At 35.7% G+C, this 21,245-nt stretch overlaps 1 protein-coding gene across 3 annotated transcripts in view; it reads left to right on the top strand.

Moving 5' to 3' along the window:
- LOC123558528 (RNA-binding protein 41-like) overlaps positions 1–21,245 on the top strand; it is a 51,634-nt gene that overhangs the window by 26,227 nt on the left and 4,162 nt on the right. For 2 of the 3 annotated variants that reach the window (XM_053543953.1, XM_045350402.2), the window contains exons 2-4: positions 19,063–19,230; positions 19,739–19,934; positions 20,837–20,967. In XM_053543953.1, the coding sequence (XP_053399928.1) occupies positions 19,063–19,230; positions 19,739–19,934; positions 20,837–20,967 (495 nt within the window). The remainder of the gene's footprint in view (positions 1–19,062; positions 19,231–19,738; positions 19,935–20,836; positions 20,968–21,245) is intronic. The other variant, XM_053543952.1, reaches the window with a different exon arrangement.

Genomic DNA, 21,245 nt, shown 5'->3' with positions numbered 1-21,245 from the left:
TCAATAAGTACTATCAGCATGTGAAGTTTGAAGGTCCTGGGTGCAGTGGTTCGCGAGTAAAGTGCCTTCATGCAAAAAGTTAACGTTGCGACTAACGAACTAACTAACTAACTAACGAACGAACGGACGGACGGACAGTTGAAAACTAATATGCCTCCCTTCGGGGGCATAAAAAAGTTACTAAAAATAAGCTATTTATAGTAACGTAAAAGGGAAGTAATTCAAAAAATAAATATTGTAAGTGAAGAAAAGAAGGATCTGCCAAATAAATCTGTTGACATAAATGAAATTTCAGATCAGTATCTTCATTAGTTATGGAGATATACCCATTTTAATTTGAAATAAAGGGAGGTAATTTGACATAAAACCAGTCCATAGTTATCTACCCTGATTGTCTCTGTCCAACTAATAACAATAATGAAATTTCAAATAAGTCCTATAAGTACTTACTGATATAAATCCATTTTGATTACAATCAGGGGAGGTAATCAGATATAAAATAACTCTGGAACCTACGATTGGATCTGATTTGTCATGGAATCCAAGATTTATTGTTGTTGAAGATATTTTGGAAGTTTGTGTCAAATAAAACCATAAATGAAGTCTCTATATGGCTGCAAAAGCCAAAATAGCCAATTTTGGACCTTTAAGGGGCCATAACTCTGGAACCCATGATGGAATCTGGCCAGCTGAAGAAAGGAAGCAAGATCTCGTGGTGATACAAGTTGTGTGCAAGTTTGGTTAAAATCAAATCATAAATGAAGCTGCTATTTTGCAGACAAGGTCAAAATAGCTAATTTTGGCCCTTTCGGGGGCCATAACTCTGGAACCCATTGTGGGATCTGGCCGGATCAAGAAAGGAACCGAGATCTTATGGTGACACAAGTTTTGTGCAAGTTTGATTAAATTCAAATCATAAATGAAGCTGCTATTATGCAGACAAGGTCAAAATAGCTAATTTTGGCCCTTTCAGGGGCCATCACTCTGGAACCCATAATGGAATCTGGCCAGTTCAAGAAAGGAACCAAGATCTCGTGGTGATACAAGTTGTGTGCCAGTTTGGTAAAAATCAAATCATAAATAAAGCTGCTATTGTGCAGACAAGGTCAAAATAGCTAATTTTGGCCCTTTCAGGGGCCATAACTCTGGAACCCATAATGGGATCTGGCCAGTTCAAGAAAGGAACCGTGACCTTATGGTGATACAAGTTGTGTGCAAGTTTGGTTAAAATAAAATCATAAATGAAACCACTATCCTGCAGACAAGGAATTGTTGACGGACGCACACACGCACGGACTGACGACGGACGAAGGGTGATCACAAAAGCTCACCTTGTCACTATGTGACAGGTGAGCTAATAAAAGTTTTACAAAAATAGCTGTATTACTTTTGTGCATTGCGTTCTGCTTATTTGTAATAAATCAATATGTATCTGTTCTCTATGTTGCTGCAGCTGTTTTTAGCTCACCTGTCACATAGTGACAAGGTGAGCTTTTGTGATCACCCTTCGTCCGTCGTCCGTCGTGTGTCCGTCCATGCATCCGTCCGTCCGTCAACAATTTCTTGTCTGCATGATAGTGGTTTCATTTATGATTTTATTAGTCCCCTACTGGTTGAAAACCAGTTTCGGGGACTATAGGAATGCGCTTTTCCGTCATTCTGTCATTCCGTCCGTCCGCAATTTCGTGTCCGGTCCATAACTCTTTTATCCATGAAGGGATTTTAATATTACTTGGCACAAATGTTCCCCATGATGAGACGACATGTCATGCGCAAAACCCGGACCCCTAGCTTAAAGGTCAAGGTCACAATTGGAGGTCAAAGGTCAACAGGGCATTTTTCCTGTCTGGTCCATAACTCTCCCATCCATGAAGGGATTTTAATATCACTTGGCACAATTGTACCTCGTAATAAGATGATGTGTCATGCACAACTTTGAGATGCCTAGCTCAAAGGTCAAGGTCACAGTTAGCAGTCAAATGTTAACATGGCATGAACAGGGTCTGTTTCGTGTCCGGTCCATAACTCTTTCATTCATGATGTGATTTTAATATTACTTGACACAAATGTTCCCCATGATGAGACGACCTGTCATGCGCAAAACCCGCACCCGTAGCTCAAAGGTCAAGGTCACAATTTGAGGTCAAAGGTCAACAAGGCTTTTTTCCTGTCCGGTCCATAACTCTCCCATCTATGAAGGGATTTTAATATCAATTGGCACAATTGTACCTCATAATAACACGATGTGTCATGCACAACTTTCAGACCCCTAGCTCAAAGGTCAAGGTCACACTTAGCAGTCATATGTTAACATGTCATGAACAGGGTCTGTTTCCTGTCCGGTCCATAACTGTGTCATTCATTAAAGGATTTCAATATTACTTAGCACAGGTGTTCCCCATGATGAGACAACATGTCATGTGCAAATCCCGGAGCCCTTGCTCAAAGGTCAAGGTCACCATTGGGGGTCAAATGTCAATAGGGCTTTTTTCCTGTCTGGTCCATAACTCTGCCATCCATGAAGGGATTTTGATATTACTTGGCACAAATGTTCCCCATGATGAGGCAACTTGTCATGTGCAAAACCCGGACCCCTAGTTCAAAGGTCAAGGTCACAATTCGAGGCCAAAGGTCAATAGGGTTTTTTTCCTGTCCGGTCCAGAACTTTGTCATCCATCAAGGGATTACAATATTACTTGGCATAAATGTTCCCCATGATAAGACAACGTGTCATGCGCAACACCCGGACCCCTAGCTTTAAGGTCAAGGTCACACTTTGAGATCAAAGGTCAATAGGATTTTTTTCCTGTCCGGTCTATAACTTTGTCATGCAAAACAGGATTTAAATATCAGTTGGCAGAAACATTTCCCTGGATGAGACAACATGTTGTGCGCAAAGCCCCCGCTCTAGGTCTAAGGTCAAGGTCATACTTAGAGGTCAAATTCAAGAATGACTTTGTCTGGAGCATTTCTTCTTTATGCATTGAGGGGATTTTAATGTAACTTGGCACAAATGTTCACCACTATGAGACAAATTGTCTCGCGCCAGAACCAGGTCCCTAGGTCTGAGGTCAAGGTCATACTCAGAGGTTAAAGGTCAAATTCAAGAATGACTGTCCGGAGCATTTCTTCTTCATGCATGGAGGGATTTTGATGTAACTTGGCAGAAATGTTCACCACTATGAGGCACACTTTTTTTAGAATTATGTCCCTTTGTTGTTACTATAAATAGATTATATTGTAACTTTTTTATTACTGGCCGTAGGGAAAAATTGAGACCACTTTTCTGTGGTACAACATGCACGGTACAACCAAATTTTAGGTGTTTTTTGATCTATCTCTACCTTGTAAAGAGTTTCTTGTTGACATATAGATTTTTTTTTTTTCTTTTAGGGTTAATTTCACTTTGTTGTTACTATAAATAACTTTTATGATAACATTTGTATGATCGGCTAAAAAAATTCCAAATGAAAACAACTGTACATTTTTATATATGCAAATTTTAATCCAAGTGCTTTGTTATATTATATGTATATATAGTACAATATTGTTTATACATCATTGACAGATATCAGTTCATTATGTTATACTGCAGTAGAGAAAATTAGGTGCCTTCCAGTAGGGGACTTTGTATTGCATGGCAATACTTCATTTACTTGTTTTAACCAAACTTACACACAACTTGTATCACCATAAGATCTCAGTTCATTTCTTGAACTGGCCAGATCCCATTATGGGTTCCAGAGTTATGGCCCCTGAAAGGGCCAAAATCAGCTATTTTGACCTTGTCTGCACAATAGCAGCTTTATTTATGATTTGATTTTTACCAAACTGGCACACAACTTGTATCACCATAAGATCTTGGTTCCTTTCTTGAACTGGCCAGATTCCATTATGGGTTCCAGAGTTATGGCCCCTGAAAGGACCAGAATTAGCTATTTTGCCCTTGTCTGCACAATAGCAGCTTCATTTATGATTTGAATTTAATCAAACTTGCACAAAACTTGTGTTGCCATAAGATCTCAGTTCCTTTGTTGAACCAGCCAGATCCCCTAATGGGTTCCAGAGTTATGGCCCCTGAAAGGGCCAAAATTAGCTATTTTGACCATGTCTGCACAATAGCAACTTCATTTATGATTTGATTTTTACCAAACTGGCACACAACTTGTATCACCACGAGATCTTGGTTCCTTTCTTGAACTGGCCAGATTCCATTATGGGTTCCAGAGTTATGGCCCCTTAAAGGGCCAGAATTAGCTATTTTGACCTATTATGATTTGATTTTAACCAAACTTGCACACAACTTGTATCACCACAAGATCTTGGTTCCTTTCTTAAACTGGACAGATTCCATCATGGGTTCCAGAGTTATGGCCCCTTAAATGTCCAAAATTGGCTATTTTGGCTTTTGCAGCCATATAGAGACTTCATTTATGGTTTTATTTGATACAAACTTCCAAAATATCTTCAACAACAATAAATCTTGGATTCCATGACAAATCAGATCCATTCGTAGTTTCCAGAGTTATTTTATATCTGATTACCTCCCCTGATTGTAGTCAAAATGGATTTATATCAGTAAGTACTTACAGGACTTATTTGAAATTTCATTATTGTCATTAGTTGGACCGAGCCAATCAGGGTAGATAACTATGGACTGATTTTATGTCAAATTACCTCCCTTTATTTTTGAAATTAAAATGGATATATCTCCGTAACTAATGAAGATACTGATCTGAAATTTCATTTATGTTAACAGATTTATTTGGCAGATCCATCTTTTGTTAACTTACAATAATTTTCTTTTGAATTACTTCCCTTTTACGTTACTATAAATAGCCTATTTTAAGTAACTGTTTTATTATTGGCCGTAGGGAAAAACCGAGACCACTTTTCTGTGGTACAACATGGATGGTACCTCCAATTTTTAGGTGTATTTTGACATATCTGTACCTTGTAAGAATTTTGTTTTTCTTTTTGGTTAAATTTCTTTCCATTGTTGTTCCTGTCCTTTGGACTTAGATATTTTTTCTGAGGACCTTCTTGTCCTCAAGTGCAATGATAACAGGTGAGCGATATAGGGCCATCATGGCCCTCTTGTATATATTACTCAACAATTATATGTGTGTACTTATTTGAATAAATTTATTTAAATTGATTGTCTCTACAAATAAAATATATAAACAGAGTTATCTGCCTTTCCTGACATTATGGAGCAATTGATATACAATGTTTTAATACCACGATGTCCAGAATAGGCTGAATTGCCAGTTCAGTCCTAGTAAACCTTATCTCCACAATAAATACATAACTGGCTGCAAGTGATTTTGCCTTTACATGCAGGCTGATCTTTGTCTGCACATTCCGCTACTCAGTCAGTAAATTTTCAGTGAACACCCCTTCACATAATAAATGGTACTGCCCAGATTGAATGATGGACCAGTCCATTTTAGAAATTTCGCATGGCAAAGGTTAAATTGATTCTATCTACATGTAAGTCAAGCTCTATGCATCTTTATTCTCATTGAATAATGCTTCAAACTCTTCTGCACTGAGCTTTTTGCTTTCATAGATTGGTCTGATATCACCGTTCTCATTCCATTCCCAGTAAGCATCTCCACTTACGCTACTATCATCATTTTCATCCGCATTCTCCTCAGTATTTCGGCCTGTAATCCACCAAAATAGCTTCTCTATAACCTGCTGTTTTGTTTTTGAACTCACTCCTACCATGTCACATAGAGAAACAATTGACTTAAGACACGAGCATTCCTCAAGACACACTGGTAAAAAGTTATATACTCTATCTTCCCAAACCTCTCGCCAATTTTGCCTGACAACAGTTTCTAGCTGTAACTTGTTGAATTCCATATATTCTGCCAGTGTTGGATTGTATGCAACTGTGTGAACATATTTCGACAAAAATCCTAATTCTTCATACCTCTCTATAAAGAAATCTTTGTCATTTATCATTTCATCCAAAACATTCAACACTTCTGTCCGTTCATCTTCTGGCAACTTTCCTAAAAATAGATTCCTCTCAGGTATCATATAATTTGGCAGGTGTTTTTCCAAAATTGCATGTCTAAGGAACTTAAGGGACACAATCAATAACCCATACAAATTCTCCATTTCAAATCTTTCCATAGGGATCTTTTCAGCCATCCAAAGTAACAAATTCTTCAGTATGTAAGATGTTATATCAGGACATTTTGGTTGCAAGAGATGCTTGCCAATTACTTTAACTAAAGCATGAAGCTGTATCTGGGTTTTATTAAACGACTGGATGAGTTTTATCTCTGATAATGTGTAACAAATCCTCCACTCAAAGTTACTAGTTTCGCTGCCTTTGAATCCAATTGGAACAACATGCCCGTCAAGTCTAGATATCACTTCTACTAACTTTTTACTTGGCCAGTTAAATTTTCTCTTTCTTTCCACCCAAGACTTGTTTATCCTTTTGCAATCACATGGTATGCAAAACACAGAATCTGTATCACAGATAACTCCATGGTCCTTGTTTGCTACACTTCTACCCGCTGGTCCAGCAACAGATTCTGTGTATTCGTCTTCATCACATTCGTACGCCTTTGCAGAGAAAACATTGCTTGAAAGCACATATTCTTCATTTCTGAGTGTTTTTGCACTTACCATAGCTCTATATTCTTGTATTTGTGCATCTAGTAACTTTTGTTCATCTAAATACAACACTTTCAATATTGCATATCCAGGAGAAACATTTTCAGTATCCATTAAAAGCACGCCATCATAATGTCCAGTTACATTAAAGTTTTCTCTATTAGTTTTAATACCATCCTTAGCAAAGTCATCACAGAATGGTTCATCATTGACTTCAACATTTGTTTCACTCAGTTCAGGATGAGATCTTTCAGACATATCAACATTTTCCCAGTTATTAATCTCTGATTTAGTTTCAAACCGTTGATTTGGAGAGTCCATACTCCTTTCAAACAAGTCAGTTTTGACATGATCTTCAAAGCTTTTAATGTGTTCAGCTGGAACTTCTGGGTTTTCACCAATTCTTTGGTATAGAACAGTTGTAGTCTCCTTCAAAATCTTATCTTCTTTCTTACCAAATATATTTCCTGTCCTTTCCCTTTCCATGTCGTCTATACTTCCGTAACATATGAAATCATTCAGCGATACCATCATGTCATAATCTCCCTCAAACACCCTGCTTACTCCCTCCGCCTTGCTACCTGCTATTATGTCTGTCACGTTACCCTCTTCGTCAGCACTAAGATATTCTCCACATAGTTCCCAAGACTTCTGTCGATGTTTTATACAATTATAACTAAATCCAAGGGCATCCAGGGCTTTAGATAAATACACTGAATATTTTTTCTTATCCATGTTAGAGGAACAACATGAAAATAAATTTTAATAGCTTTTGAACTTATGCATTAATTTTATAATTTTTTTAATTCAGTAATTACAATGTACTGAAATAAGACCGGATTAAAAAAAGATTTAGTTCTTTGCAAAAACAATGTGTATTGACTGAATGAAACTTGATATCTTAATAGAAGTACATGTAGTGTCAAATTATGTTCCCAATTTTATTAACTGAAGTACTGTTAACTGAAAAATGCAGATCAAATAATTGTATTGCCTTGCATTTATCAATTAATTGTGCTGATTCAGCTATTTCTAGACATGCCTTTAGACAGTTAGAAAGAAACATCTGATTTTTTAATTTTAATGTAATTCTATAAGACTCAAAGGTCAGTTTGCTCTGGAGATTTCAGACAAACAAGTGCTTGTTTTTCACAAAAATGTCTTCCACCAACTAGCATGCTGACATTGTCAAATGCCACAAAGGGCCATAACCAGTGAAAATCACTGAACCTTAACATCCCAATGATGTACACAACAAGGCTTGGCACTGACCACTCTTGTAAGGTTTCGGGGAATTCCAGCCAGTGGTATAGAAGTACCACAAACATCACAGAATTGGACAAATCAAGAGTCATAACCCTGCTGAAAATCATTAAACCGGAACATGCAGATGTTATGGCAATAACACTTCACGCAGATCATTCATGTGGTTTGGTGAACTTCAGCCCAATGATAAACTTCCAAGTAGTGTACACACTGTAAAATACAACAAATCAAGGGCCAGAATTGGCTGAAATCTGCCCAATTATAAAAAAGTGGCCAAAACATAAAATTTGACAAATCAGTGGCCATTATTATTAACTCCGTTGAAAAACACCAAACTGAAATATCATGAAAATATGCACAATTACATTTAGCAATGATCACTTTTATAAAGTTTTGTTTACTTCCTCCTAATGGTATAGAAGCAGTTGCGTGGACCTTCAGAATACAATAAATCAAGGGTCATAACTCCACTGAAATTCACTGAATGAGATTATGCCAACAGTCTGCAGAATAGAGCTTGGCTCTGATTATTCCTAAAAGGTTTGATGGAAATCCGTCAGAGATAATAGAGAAGTGGTCAAACATCATAAAAGATTGCCAAATCGAGGATTATAGTAATTAATTACTGAAAATGACTGAACAATTAGGCCTGGCAATGATCACTTTTTTGAAGTTTTGTGTAAATCTGCCTGGTGGTATTGCAGGAGTTGTATGGACAAATTTGTGACATTCAGACATACAGATGGAGAACACTAAATCAGTATATCTTCCCCACATCATGTGGGAGACAAAATGGTAGTAAGATTATGACAGTGGAGAGAATTAAGATATGAAAATATATCATAGTCTAGGAGCTAGTCTAAGTTATTTCCTATGACCTTACAATTGCATATACCCAGTAAAAAAACAAGAGCTGTCAGAGGACAGCAATGCTCAACTATTCAACAGACTTGTCAATAGAATGAAAACGAGTTGAAAAATGGGGCATAATTTTATCAAAATGCAAAAGCGAGTTATGTAAACTGTACAGTGCATGTCAGCATATCACAATGGACAAGTGTGTGAAAGATTTCAAAATAGTCAAGCTAACTATGTTGACTGGATTACGGACCATCCACCTATAGTTATAGCCCAATAGCCCCCTCCCCCCTCCCTCCCAACACACCAGAACAAAGATGAGGGGAGCTAAAAATGATGTCTGCACTGGAACTTCATATATTGAAAACTTTACCGATAGGGATTTTAAAGATAAATGCAAGGTTTTGATTGCATATGGGTCCACTGGTGTCACCATTAATTTTCTTCAATACTTGATGGCTTATATTTTTGTACCCACCAACAACAAAGTTGTAAGGGGGGGTATACTGGTTTCAGGTTGTCTGTCTGTCTGTCCGTCTGTCCGTCTGGTCGTCTGTCCGTAGACGCAATCTTGTGCGCACCATCTGTCCTTATCCCCTTGACAGAATTTAATGAACCTTCACACAAGTGATCAGTACCAACAGTAGTTGTGCATGGGGCATGTTAGGTTCTTTTAGAAAAAAAATTTGCAGAGTTATGGGACTTTGTTTTTTTGCTACTATAGTATATACATACCGGTAGACACAATCTTGTGCGCACCATCTCTCCTCATCCCCTTTACACAATTTAATGAAACTTCACACAAGTGATCAGTACCAACAGTAGTTGTGCATGGGGCATGTTAGGTTCTTTTAGAAAAAAAAATTTGCAGAGTTATGGGACTTTGTTTTTTTGTTACTATACTATATACATAGACACAATCTTGTGGCACCATCTCTCTTCATCCATTTGACACAATTTAATGAAACTTCACACAAGTGATCAGTAACAACAGTAGTTGTGCATGGGGCATATTAGGTTCTTTCAGAAAAAATATTTGCAGGGTTATGGGACTTTGTTTTTTTGTTACTATACTATATACATAGACACAATCTTGTGTGCACCATCTCTCCTCATCCCCTTGACACAATTTAATGAAACTTCACACAAGTGATCAGTAACAACAGTAGTTGTGCATGGGGCATGTTAGGTACTTTCAGAAAAAATTTTTGCAGAGTTATGGGACTTTGTTTTTTTGTTACTATACTATATACATAGACACAATCTTGTGTGCACCATCTCTCCTCATCCCCTTGACACAATTTAATGAAACTTCACACAAGTAATCAGTAACAACAGTAGTTGTGCATGGGGCATGTTAGGTTCTTTCAGCGACAAAAATTGCAGAGTTATGGGACTTTGTTTCTTGTTAACATACTATGTACATACAGTCTGCATATGCAATCTTGTGTGTGCCTAATCTACCAAACCCTTGCGCACAATTTAATGAAACTTCACACAAGTGATCAGTCAAACCCTAGTTGTGCATGGTGCATGTTACATTCTTTTAGATAAATATTCTGCATAGTTATGGGACTTTGTTTTTTGTTACTATACTGTATACATACAGTCTATATACATACAGTCCACATAATTATGCAGTCTTGTATGCGTCAAATTGCAATGTACTGTGTCAGTGCATGCGGGGGGTACATTCATCACCTTTAGTGATAGCTCTAGTTTGTTTAGAAATAAAACACATTTGTTTTTGAAATAGTTTGATGTAAAACCTAGTTTTCATTAACTTTGTATTCCAGAATAAGTTGATTAAAAGCAAAGATTACTGTTTAATTTATACTGAAAATTGCTTATGTGAACTACATTATAACTTGGCAATTGTTGCTTTCTCAGACATAAAGGCGTACCCTAGTCTCTGTATACGAGATGGGTGAAATTTTTCCCAATAACAGAATTTCTTCAAACTTTGGATATTGAATGACAATCATCTAAATTTCGCCCATCTCATATACAGAGACTCTAGCATATGCCTTAAATGTCATATAATACAGTATTTTGATTGCCTGAGGCAGTATAGAGTATCTGGGGTCATTTGATCTAAGACACTTTGCCAATTATCATGGTATCGTATTCGTCATCTGTAGACTTTGGGGTAATTAACCCACAAGGGGCCTGGCTCCTCATTCGGAGGTAACAAGTTCAAATTAAAATATAAATTCGACAGCAGTCTGTGCAATACCCAACCAGGCAGGATTTCAGGCCTGCCCCCATTTCACTATCCAGCATTAAAATAGAACAGCATGCCAATTATCCAATGATATACTGTTAGTACAGGACCATCAGGCAAACATCCAAAGCAAAAGTAACCCTTTTGCCTTTTTCTCAAACTCCACACTACCATCTGACTGTACAAGGTTTCAAATGATTGTAGGTTTGATTAGTATTTTTGGTTGGATGTTGTGGTCAAGGTGATCGAGATTAATTACATGTATGGTCGACTGCAGTATATCCTAGGATTCTCCAGTAATCTGTAGCAGCTTTTAGACCAATAGTCACTGTGATCTTCACCTTTAAAGTGCGAGTTTGTTTTGAAACAATTTTCAGCCTCTGAGGTCACTTTGACCTTAACATACTCATATGACAGACATCATTAATAACCATTTAAACAAGGCAGTCTGAAAGACAGCTATATCCCCGGCCACTGTTATGGATAGTGAAAGGGTTGATGGTATTGGGTGAAAGCATTGACGTTGTCAAGTATATTTTATAGTCTATGTATGACGACATCATTGAATTTGAAAATCCTTCAAGGGGTTTAGGAGATACAGAGCAGACACAAAATAGAAGGCTCAAACCTTTGAACTATAGTTTTGACATTGACCTTGAGCCAACATGGCTGACTCATGAGTTCTGCACATCGTCTTGATGAGGTGATCATTTGGCCCAAGTTTCATGAAAATCCTTCAAGGGGCTTAGGAGATACAGAGCTCAAACCTTTGACCTTGAGTTGTAACCTTGACCCAACATGGCCGACTTGTGAGTTCTGCACATCGTCTTGATGAGATGATTATTTGACCCAAGTTTCATGAAAATCCTTCAAGGGGTTTAGGAGATACAGAGCAGACACAAAGTGTTACTGACGGATGGCAAAGACCATTCATATAAGTCCCCACCACTTGTGGTGGGGATTAACAGTCAGGCCATATTGTAGAAATGACTTAAACATGACACCTGGTTGTAAGTGAAAAATTACATGAATTCTAACTTTTTGCTGTTTATTCTATTTTCACATTATTATATACCGTACCATGTCTTTATTACAAAGTCCAAACAAAATAAACATGTTTTGTCCTTTTACACACTATTTTAATAATTGATAAATTTACAAAACAAGAGCACGCTTTCTATGTAGATGTTATTAACTGTCAAACATGCATCCATCATGGCAGATCACACTGGTCAGGTAGCCTGGGCACCCTTAGCTGAAATAGATAAAAATAAAATATTTAAACATCCCTGTCACAATTATATTTAAGACTGGCGATTTTTTTCTTTAATAGCATAAAATGTACACTTGTGGCAAAAAGTCGTAACAGCTTTCTAGCCAAACTATATAATATGATTACACCTAAAAATCGAAACTGCAATTCTGTCAAAACATTTAACATTAGCATAAAATTATGCCTTCTGACTCTGTTGGGACATGAATCTGATGATTTTCAAATCTGAATGGGAATTCTGTTCAGTTTTTGAATTTTCACAGATTGACACAGGGATATTAGTCCCCAAGAAACTTTACAAACAAAATTTCACAAAATTAAGTAAAGCAGGGTCATACAAGAATAGATTGTTTTTGAATGACTAAGAATAAAGTAACTGAAGGTTTGTTTGTGTGAGCAAGTGTCCAAATATACCAATTAACATAGGTATTACAGAAAGCTTGAGATGAAGAAGAATTATATAGAAGTTAATGTAAGCAACTTCCATAGGTCCTTGAACTTTCTGATGCATGTACACTGAGCTTGGCAGCAGGTACATTATTGTTGGAGGTTTTTTTTGTATATCTAATTTCAATTTCAGTAATTTGTTTCATCACATTTCTGATACACATTCCTATGTCTAACTGATTATGATTTTTTCACTTCAAATAAACCTTTGCTCACAGTTCAAAGACCTGTAAATTAAAGTAAAGGCCTAGTATATGTACATACTTCCATTGTAACTGCTGAGATACCATAAAATTGCTAAAATCAATTGCAGCTTACTAATCTAACTTTAAAATAACTGAATGAATTGAATTTGATTTGCAGCACCTCACAAACTACTTGAAGCAATTCAGGATCTGATAAAAATATACTGACTGAAAGTAACTTATTGAAGCAAAAAGCTAGCAATAAACGGTGTTACTCAGACTTTTATCATTAATCTATACTTTCATCTATATTTAAAGGTAACAACAACAATTTAAAAGGCAACCCCGGCAATCAAAGCCATGCCATACATGTACTAAAACAGTCTACTTTTTTCAAACTCGCAACAGCATTCCAAATTCTTCTGTACATTTTGCACAAGATTTATCACCTGACTTTAATGCATTGTTTAAACAAAGGTTTCATGTCGTCCATAGACTACCACATTGTGTTACTGGCAACATTTTTTGTATTCAATGCTGAAAACTATATCCAACAGATAACTGAAGCTATCCAAACAGAAACTCTTTCTGCACAATAGTTGGATATGATACTTTAAGTCTTAACCCTTACCCTGCTCAATTTCTTTAATGAATTTGTCCATCTTTCAATTAGGATAGTACTATTGACTGTTAAGGTAGTTCTGCACATTTGAATCAAAATTATTTCTACAATGTAGAATTTGATTAAACACTGATTTTTTAAAACTTCAGAATATACCTAGAAAATTAAGCAAATAAAAAAGATAGGGTCGTGTGCTTGATTTTTTGCTAGATTGATTTGAAAAATAGGGACCTCACGCAATATTTCATAATGAGAGTCTATGGGAAAATCATAACTTTCTTAACATTTTTGCGAATAGAAATTTTTCTACAATGTAGCTTTTTATGAAACTTCTCACAGTTGTAAATAAAGACATGGCCAATAATTTGATGAAATAAAATATATAGGTCCGTTTGCTTATTTTTGAGATATTTGACCATGATTAAAGTAAACCGGACATTTCACGCTAATTTTAGGACGTTATTTTGAATTATTTAACATGTGATATGTTTTAATATCATATTTTGACTTTACAATATAGCAACAGTACCATTGTAATAAATTTACTCACAGGTTGCAATTAATTCATTAAATGATTTTCTGTTGCGTACGCCGAATCCAGTCTTTATTCTACATTTTCCGGAAAAATGGCGTCACGCCATCACTTCCGGTTTATCAAACGTGCAGAACTACCTTAAAAGGGGTGCTTACCAAACAGATACTGAATGGCGAACAGTACAGATCATGATTCATGATCAGACTGCATGGATGTGCAGGCTGATCAAGATCTACAATGGTCGCAAAGGCAGAATCAATTGTGTCCAGCATGGTAAGGGATAAGGAGCAGTCAGGCAAAAATTAGGTAGCTAACACGTAATATTTGACAAATTACACATTCTCTGTATACCATTTCGACATACTAAGGTTTATATGGGAAGTCATGTGCATGTTAAACTACATTTATATCCAAAGAATGCCAAATTTCCTAACAAGAATACTAGAAATCACATTGAAACTGGCGAATGTTATTACTGATCTACTACTTTCAGTGCAAAAATACATGTACTCTGATGGCTTGCTTATTCTATTATTAAAGTTCTCAGCAACTGGATCCAAGGTATGCAAAAATATCTACCTATAACACAATGCATAACAGCAATGCCTAAAATTTCACACAACAATGACACGTGTAAAATTCATTAAACATTCTCAATACCTAATAATAACGAAATTCATCTTCAATTCAGATCAAAAGACACACCATGCAATGGCCCTGTACGCCTACTTGAACTAGATATGAACAGGAATATTCTAATTTTTCATTCATAGTTACTATATTAAAGCCATTTTCAACAGTAATGATGGTCATTTAATGACCAGTTTCTGGATTCTGTTCCAGTAATGACTTGTTTTCCATAAATTTATCTTAAGAGAATCATGGCTGATATATTACTTTTAAATTTACCTTACTTCCTAATCATTACCAGATCAAACTTTAAATCAAAAAGTGTATTGCTTTAAAAGTTAAGTGGTTATCTCATTAAGTAAGATCTCCAAGTTGCAAAGATATGACTTTTATTGAACTTTTTTGTAACTGTCCATCTGGTCATTTTTGTGTAGACTTTATTTAACCATTTTTATGGTTAGCAGCAATGAGAATTCATGAAACGTGAGGTAATCATACAGAGTAATACTCATAAACATTTTAAAATCAAGAGATGCATTATTCGCAAATAAAATCCAAGATTTTTTTTTTAAATGTCAGAACTCTGTTGTCTGAATTTGTGAAATGAGTAAAACGTAACAGAAAGTTAACTAATATCTCAAAATTTCAGTCATAACAAAGTATTGTAAAGTGATCTGTTGTTAAGAAACGGTATACATTACTTGATTTTTTGTCTGGCTAGGTATTTCTGATGTTAGTTATCACTGACAATATTTTGTGTTAAGATGGCAAAGCTTATAATGAAATGTATTTGCATACACATATACATGTACAACTATGCCACAGAAGTCTAAGAAATAAAGACTACACTGAAAGGTCATAAACATGCATGTAATAATCATCAAAGCGGTAGGCTAACTGGATTACCTCCGTCCACCGAGAAGGTCTTCTTTACCTAAATGCATGTAATTATATCAATGCATATCAACTACATATAAATCTTGTGTTTCAAGAACTTGAACAGTAAGATTTACCTGAGAAGCTTGCATGTTGAATAATACATGTCATCAGTATAATATATCATGTACAAATGTACACATATATTTAAGTTTATTCACTCACTAGCGGGGTCAAAGTAGAGTCTCCTTTATTCTATACTATTAGTAAATGTAAAACTAAAACTCTTAACTTTGTATCTGGGGCTTAATGTAAATTAATGGTGATATTTTCAAATTTATTCTAGCGAAAGAATAAACTGAAAAAGTAAGAGCAGATGCATATGTAATAGAAATGATTATTAGCCCTGCATTGAGAAATATGCACTCAGCTTTTGGGGAATAATACTGCACTCCTGAAGTCGAGCAATATTTGTGCCGCAGAACTTGTGCCTACTTCTTGACACAAAGTTAATATCCTATAATTCTAATATGCTTTTCTCTGTTAAAGCACTCTTACGCTAGAATGATGCAACGTTAACGTGCAGTGACGTCAGGTTTTTGTTGCGACCAAGAAAGAGCGCTACTACATTTTATCTACTTTTTTAGATTAAGGGCATATTAGAATGGAAATAATTTACAGCAAAACTGTGTTTTAACTCTTTTTATACACTCGGATGGTAATACGTCATACAAATAATTTCACTCGGGCTGCGCCCTCTTGAAATTATTACGCCCAACATATAACTGCCCATCTTGCATAAATAGTGTTAAAACACTCTTTTGCTATAAATTATTTGTTAAATATTAACTTGTGAGCCTGTATAATTATAGTTACCTAAAAGGATTTAATGTTCAAATGAAAAACTCTTAAATGATACTGACCTACAGGCTTACCACCTTCCCATTTCGTGGCTTTGATGACAGTTGCATCACCTCTTTTACTTGATTCTTGTTTCAATTCAGGCTTCAGACTGTTCCTTACAACTCTGGCGCACACGCTTGAGTATCGGATATAACTGAAAAGCAGTAGAGTTAGAAAATTATTAAATGTTTAAGTTACATTACAACTGAAGTGTTACTTAACCTGTTTCCTGCATACATGTATGATTACAGCCAGGGCCAGGTTTAAATTTTTGCAAGCACAAGATTTATCTTCAATGATAAAATTTGCAATTAAATTGGAATTTTCTAGATAGAAATGTCTGTACAAGTATGGAATCAGGTCACTTGTTCAGATGTATCAAGCCTACCAGGGATGATACTGACCTCTCCTATTAATTAAAACTTTTCCCTTTAACCGAAAAACAAATCTGGTATTATTCATATTACTGATACTTTACTTTATTGTTTAGCATCAGTTTATTTTTGTGAATATTTATTAATGATATTAAAATTATTACTAGCGGTATTGGCACTGAGGTTTAACAAGAGTAATGTTATATGTATTTATAAATGTACATGATAACTGAGCATGACTGAAATGCATTAACAGTTGACTGAAAGCATCTGGTTACCTTTGTAAATAGTTATTTATCATGATAGTAAAATTAGAATTATTTTTAATGATGGATAGATTAAACAGAAGTTCCTAACATTATGTATGATGATCTGGATGACTGAAATGCTCAAATTTATGAGTGTCTATTGGCATTAAGGTCGTGCCGATTATTTTTCTTATTTGCACATTGGTCGCGCCAGTTACTATTCTTCGCCACACAGCAGGTATTTTGGTAGCATTCCTATTTTTGGCATAAGGTATATCATTGCTAAACAAGAGCTGTCTCCATAGGATGACACATGCCCCCGATGGCACTTTGAATGAATAGTTATGGCCGATGTTAGAGTGATTGTGAATGAATGACAAACATATGGACAGGTCACGCCCATCAATGCACTTTCATGAAATACCTTTAAAGTCCAAGTGCCTCCTTGACCTTTGACCTACGGACCTGGGTCTTGCGCGCGACACGTCCTCTTACTGTACCACACATGCCAAGTTATTTGAAAATCCATCCATGGATGACAAAGATATGGACCGGACACGAAAATTGCGGACAGACCGACAGACGGTTTGAAAACTACATGTATATATGCCTCCCTAAGGGGGCATAAAAACTAGCCAATAGCATCATGTTCACTGAATTTGTTTAATTATTAAATCAATAGACATTAATTAGATTTTGAAACAACTCTGCAAAAAATTATAATAATTTTTCTAATATATCATACCATTTTCTATTAGTTAAATTAATTTAGTAATTCATGAATTGCAAATAAATCATAAGATGCACAGAAAACTTATACTTGCATATATTTATTAGTTAGTTATCATACCTTAAATGCTGTGTTTCACAATGGCATGCTGCCACAGGTTGTAAACTTACCAAAAGGTGCATGCTAAAATTGTTAAATAATCGGTACTATTGAGATCTTATCAGCAGGGAAAACTTAAGAAAATCTTAATTAAATTTTACTTTTGTACAATGTATACATGATAATACAGGACTTTTAGCATATGAATAACAAAATTAATTGACGACTTTCCAGGCATGATCGTCATGCAAACAAAAATAATTGGCACGACCAGTGTGCAGATAAGGAAAATTATCAGCATTAAATTGAAGTCATTTTTGCTAGAGTCATTCAGAACCTTTACAAACTTCACGCCTGCAAGGAGATATAGCAGAACATGCAAATGGTAAAACAATTCAGTTATATTTCGCTTTTATTTAACTTTTTCCAAGACTGTCATTCATGTAACATCACTGTTTACTTGGTTACAGTAAGCCAACGACTTTACCTTACCCCACCCACTAAAATATAACATGGCAAGTTACTCGACGATTTGTCATATATTTACAGTACAACATATCGGTTACTACCCATTTCCAAACCACAGAGAAGTATTAAAAGCATACTTTAAACCCGCCTGTCTCCAAAATGATGACATTTTTATTGATATATAGTGGAAAACACTTTGTATTTTGCGGGGACCGGTGACAAGGTCGTGCTTCGCCGGTGCAACGGTAAAATTTTACATTGTGACTTTAGCTTTATCAAAGTAATCAAAGCACTAATTCCTTGTCAGTTGTTGGTTTTGCTTAGTTTTCAGAGTAAAATTATTAATACTTATGCATTATCTGTCAGCTAGTAAAGACCATCTCTATTTCCCGTCTTTGTCTTAAATATCTATCTTCCATTACTGTCTAACCCTAGACACCACAAAGATTGATAGTAGAAAAATCGTGCCAAATAAAAGGGAAAGGAAAATTTGTTAGTGATTTAAAAGATAAAAAAACATGGATGAAGAGCAAGGTTATGGTGAAGTATGTTCAATGTTGCATATTGTTTTCCACTCTTTTTGTAGAGGTCGCCATCCATAATCACAGACTTAAAAAATTGACAAATAGTTCACTTTATTTTCCGCATGATTTGAAATTAATAAAGCAAAATGTGTCTATTTCAGTGGTAATCCTAGACGCTATCAGAGCCATGATGTGGTACGAATGGAGGCGGGAGCACGTTCTAGATCAAGAATTGTTGATGGTCCACTGGAGACAATTGAAACAGAGGGTCAGAAACAGCTCCAATCCATGCTCCAGAAACAAATGGAGACAAAAGTTACCATGCAGCAGTATGTTTGTATAAATTTTATGTTTTTCCTCTTTAATTCACTGTGGTCATTTCAGTAATTTCAGTGAAATTTTGTCAAACCTGACTTCCAAGTTATTAGTAGCAGCAGCTAGGTGTCTTTGGTTATGATTTAAAATTGAAACTTTAATATCATAAAGTGTTGCTCTTTTTTGTTATTCAAATTTAGTATTGCTTTTAAAGATGTTGTCTGTTTAGTTTTAGGAAGTCATCCGTTCAGGTACTGGACTAATCAAATCGTTCAAGACTTTTTTCATTAGTTTGCATTATTTCGATCATTTTTAGTGTTTGACAGAATGATTAAGTAGAGATAGATTCTACCATATACAAATAGAAGTGTTCATCTCTTCTACATGATACAGATTTATATAGAGAGAAATACTTTTTCAGTTTATGTGAATTCTTCATGTTAGAAAGCAATAAGGAAGGATGACTCACACCCTGAGTAAGTTGAAAAATTTCTGTCAAACTCATTTTCTTCATCTTTATAGACAGCTAGGACAGAAGCGGGAATTCACGCAAGGAGCAGAATACCTAGCATCATCAGAGGAACTGACAGGAACAAGAAATCTGAGTGACTTTATTGCACTTGGAGAAGTGGATAAATATATTGAAGAAATGAAAAATTATGGATTGACCCATGAGGAAATCTTGTACAAAGTGCAAATGGAGAATGAAGGAAGTATGGTAATAAGTGTTGTTAAACAGTTCCTATGTAGCAAACTATACAAATTATGTGTCAAGAAATGGTAATCTGTGATTATGTGAAGAGAATGTTTTGCATTAATTCCCCTGAAATGAAGTAGATCTTAACCTTTAGCCTGCTAAATATCTAAAATGAACTGGTCCATCATTCAGTTTGGACAGTACCATTTTTTATTCATAGGGGTTTTCACAGAAAATTTACTGTCTGAGTAGCGAACAGTGAAGACCATGATCAGCTTGCACAGATGTGCAGGTTGATCTTGGTTTGCACTGGTCGCAAAGGCAGAATCATCTGCCGCCAGCAGGCTAAAGATCTCAAATGTTCATGATTTATTTCTAATTTTTCTTGTATTTTAACATTCAAAGCATTCTGTAAAACTATTTCTTTCATTAAACATCATGCTGTATGATTATCTATATCATCAATATTTAGTAATTTTTTATTCAGTACAAATGAAAAAAATCCATGGTTGCAACTTTCAAAAATTTGATTCACAGAATTATATAACTTTACATATATTTAAGTTTTACAGTGTTTGGTATGAATTTTGCATATAAGTCACTGAAATATGTTGTTTAATTGTATTATATTCTATCAGTTATTTTGCTTCTCTTGATACTCAGAGAAATGGAAATGATCAAATGAGCCATGCCATGAGAAAGCCAACATAGTGGCTTTGCGACCAGCATGGATCCAGACCAGCCTGCGCATCCGCGCAGTCTGGTCAGGATCCATGCTGTTCGCTTTCAAAGCCTATTGCAGTTAGAGAAACTGTTAGCGAACAGCATGGATCCATGCTGGTCGCATACCCACTATGTTGGTTTTCTCATGGCACGGCTCAAATGAGCTTTTTTTGTATGGCATGGCTCATTCTTTGTTTCAGCAGAAGAAGAGTAAATTCAGCAACCCAGATTATAATGTATCCAGAATGGCAGAGATTGATGAAAAAATTGCTCAAAAGAAACAAGCCCTCTCCAAACCAGACAGTTTTTCAAATGCAAAGTCGCTGTCCAGGTGAGTGCTAATAAACAGAAAGTGAGCAATGATAAGGAAGGTTTTTAGAAATTTCATGAATGTGGCAGTCACTGAACCAGTGGTTGCAAATACAAACTGTATCTTCTGAGGAGACATTTTTTGTCAAATTGGTAATGGGTCTGTATGTGGGCAATTGGAGAAAATATGACACAATTGCCAGAATTTGGGGAAATTGCAGGCTAGAACCATTCCAAACACGGATGTAATTCATCCATGAAAAATGGTATTTCTACTTGATATGTTTTATGATTATTAAT

Source organism: Mercenaria mercenaria, chromosome 5 (assembly GCF_021730395.1).
Source record: "Mercenaria mercenaria strain notata chromosome 5, MADL_Memer_1, whole genome shotgun sequence".
Taxonomy (NCBI): Eukaryota; Metazoa; Mollusca; class Bivalvia; order Venerida; family Veneridae; genus Mercenaria; species Mercenaria mercenaria.
Note: the sequence above shows the minus strand (reverse complement) of the source record. Positions and strands in the feature narration are given on the sequence as shown.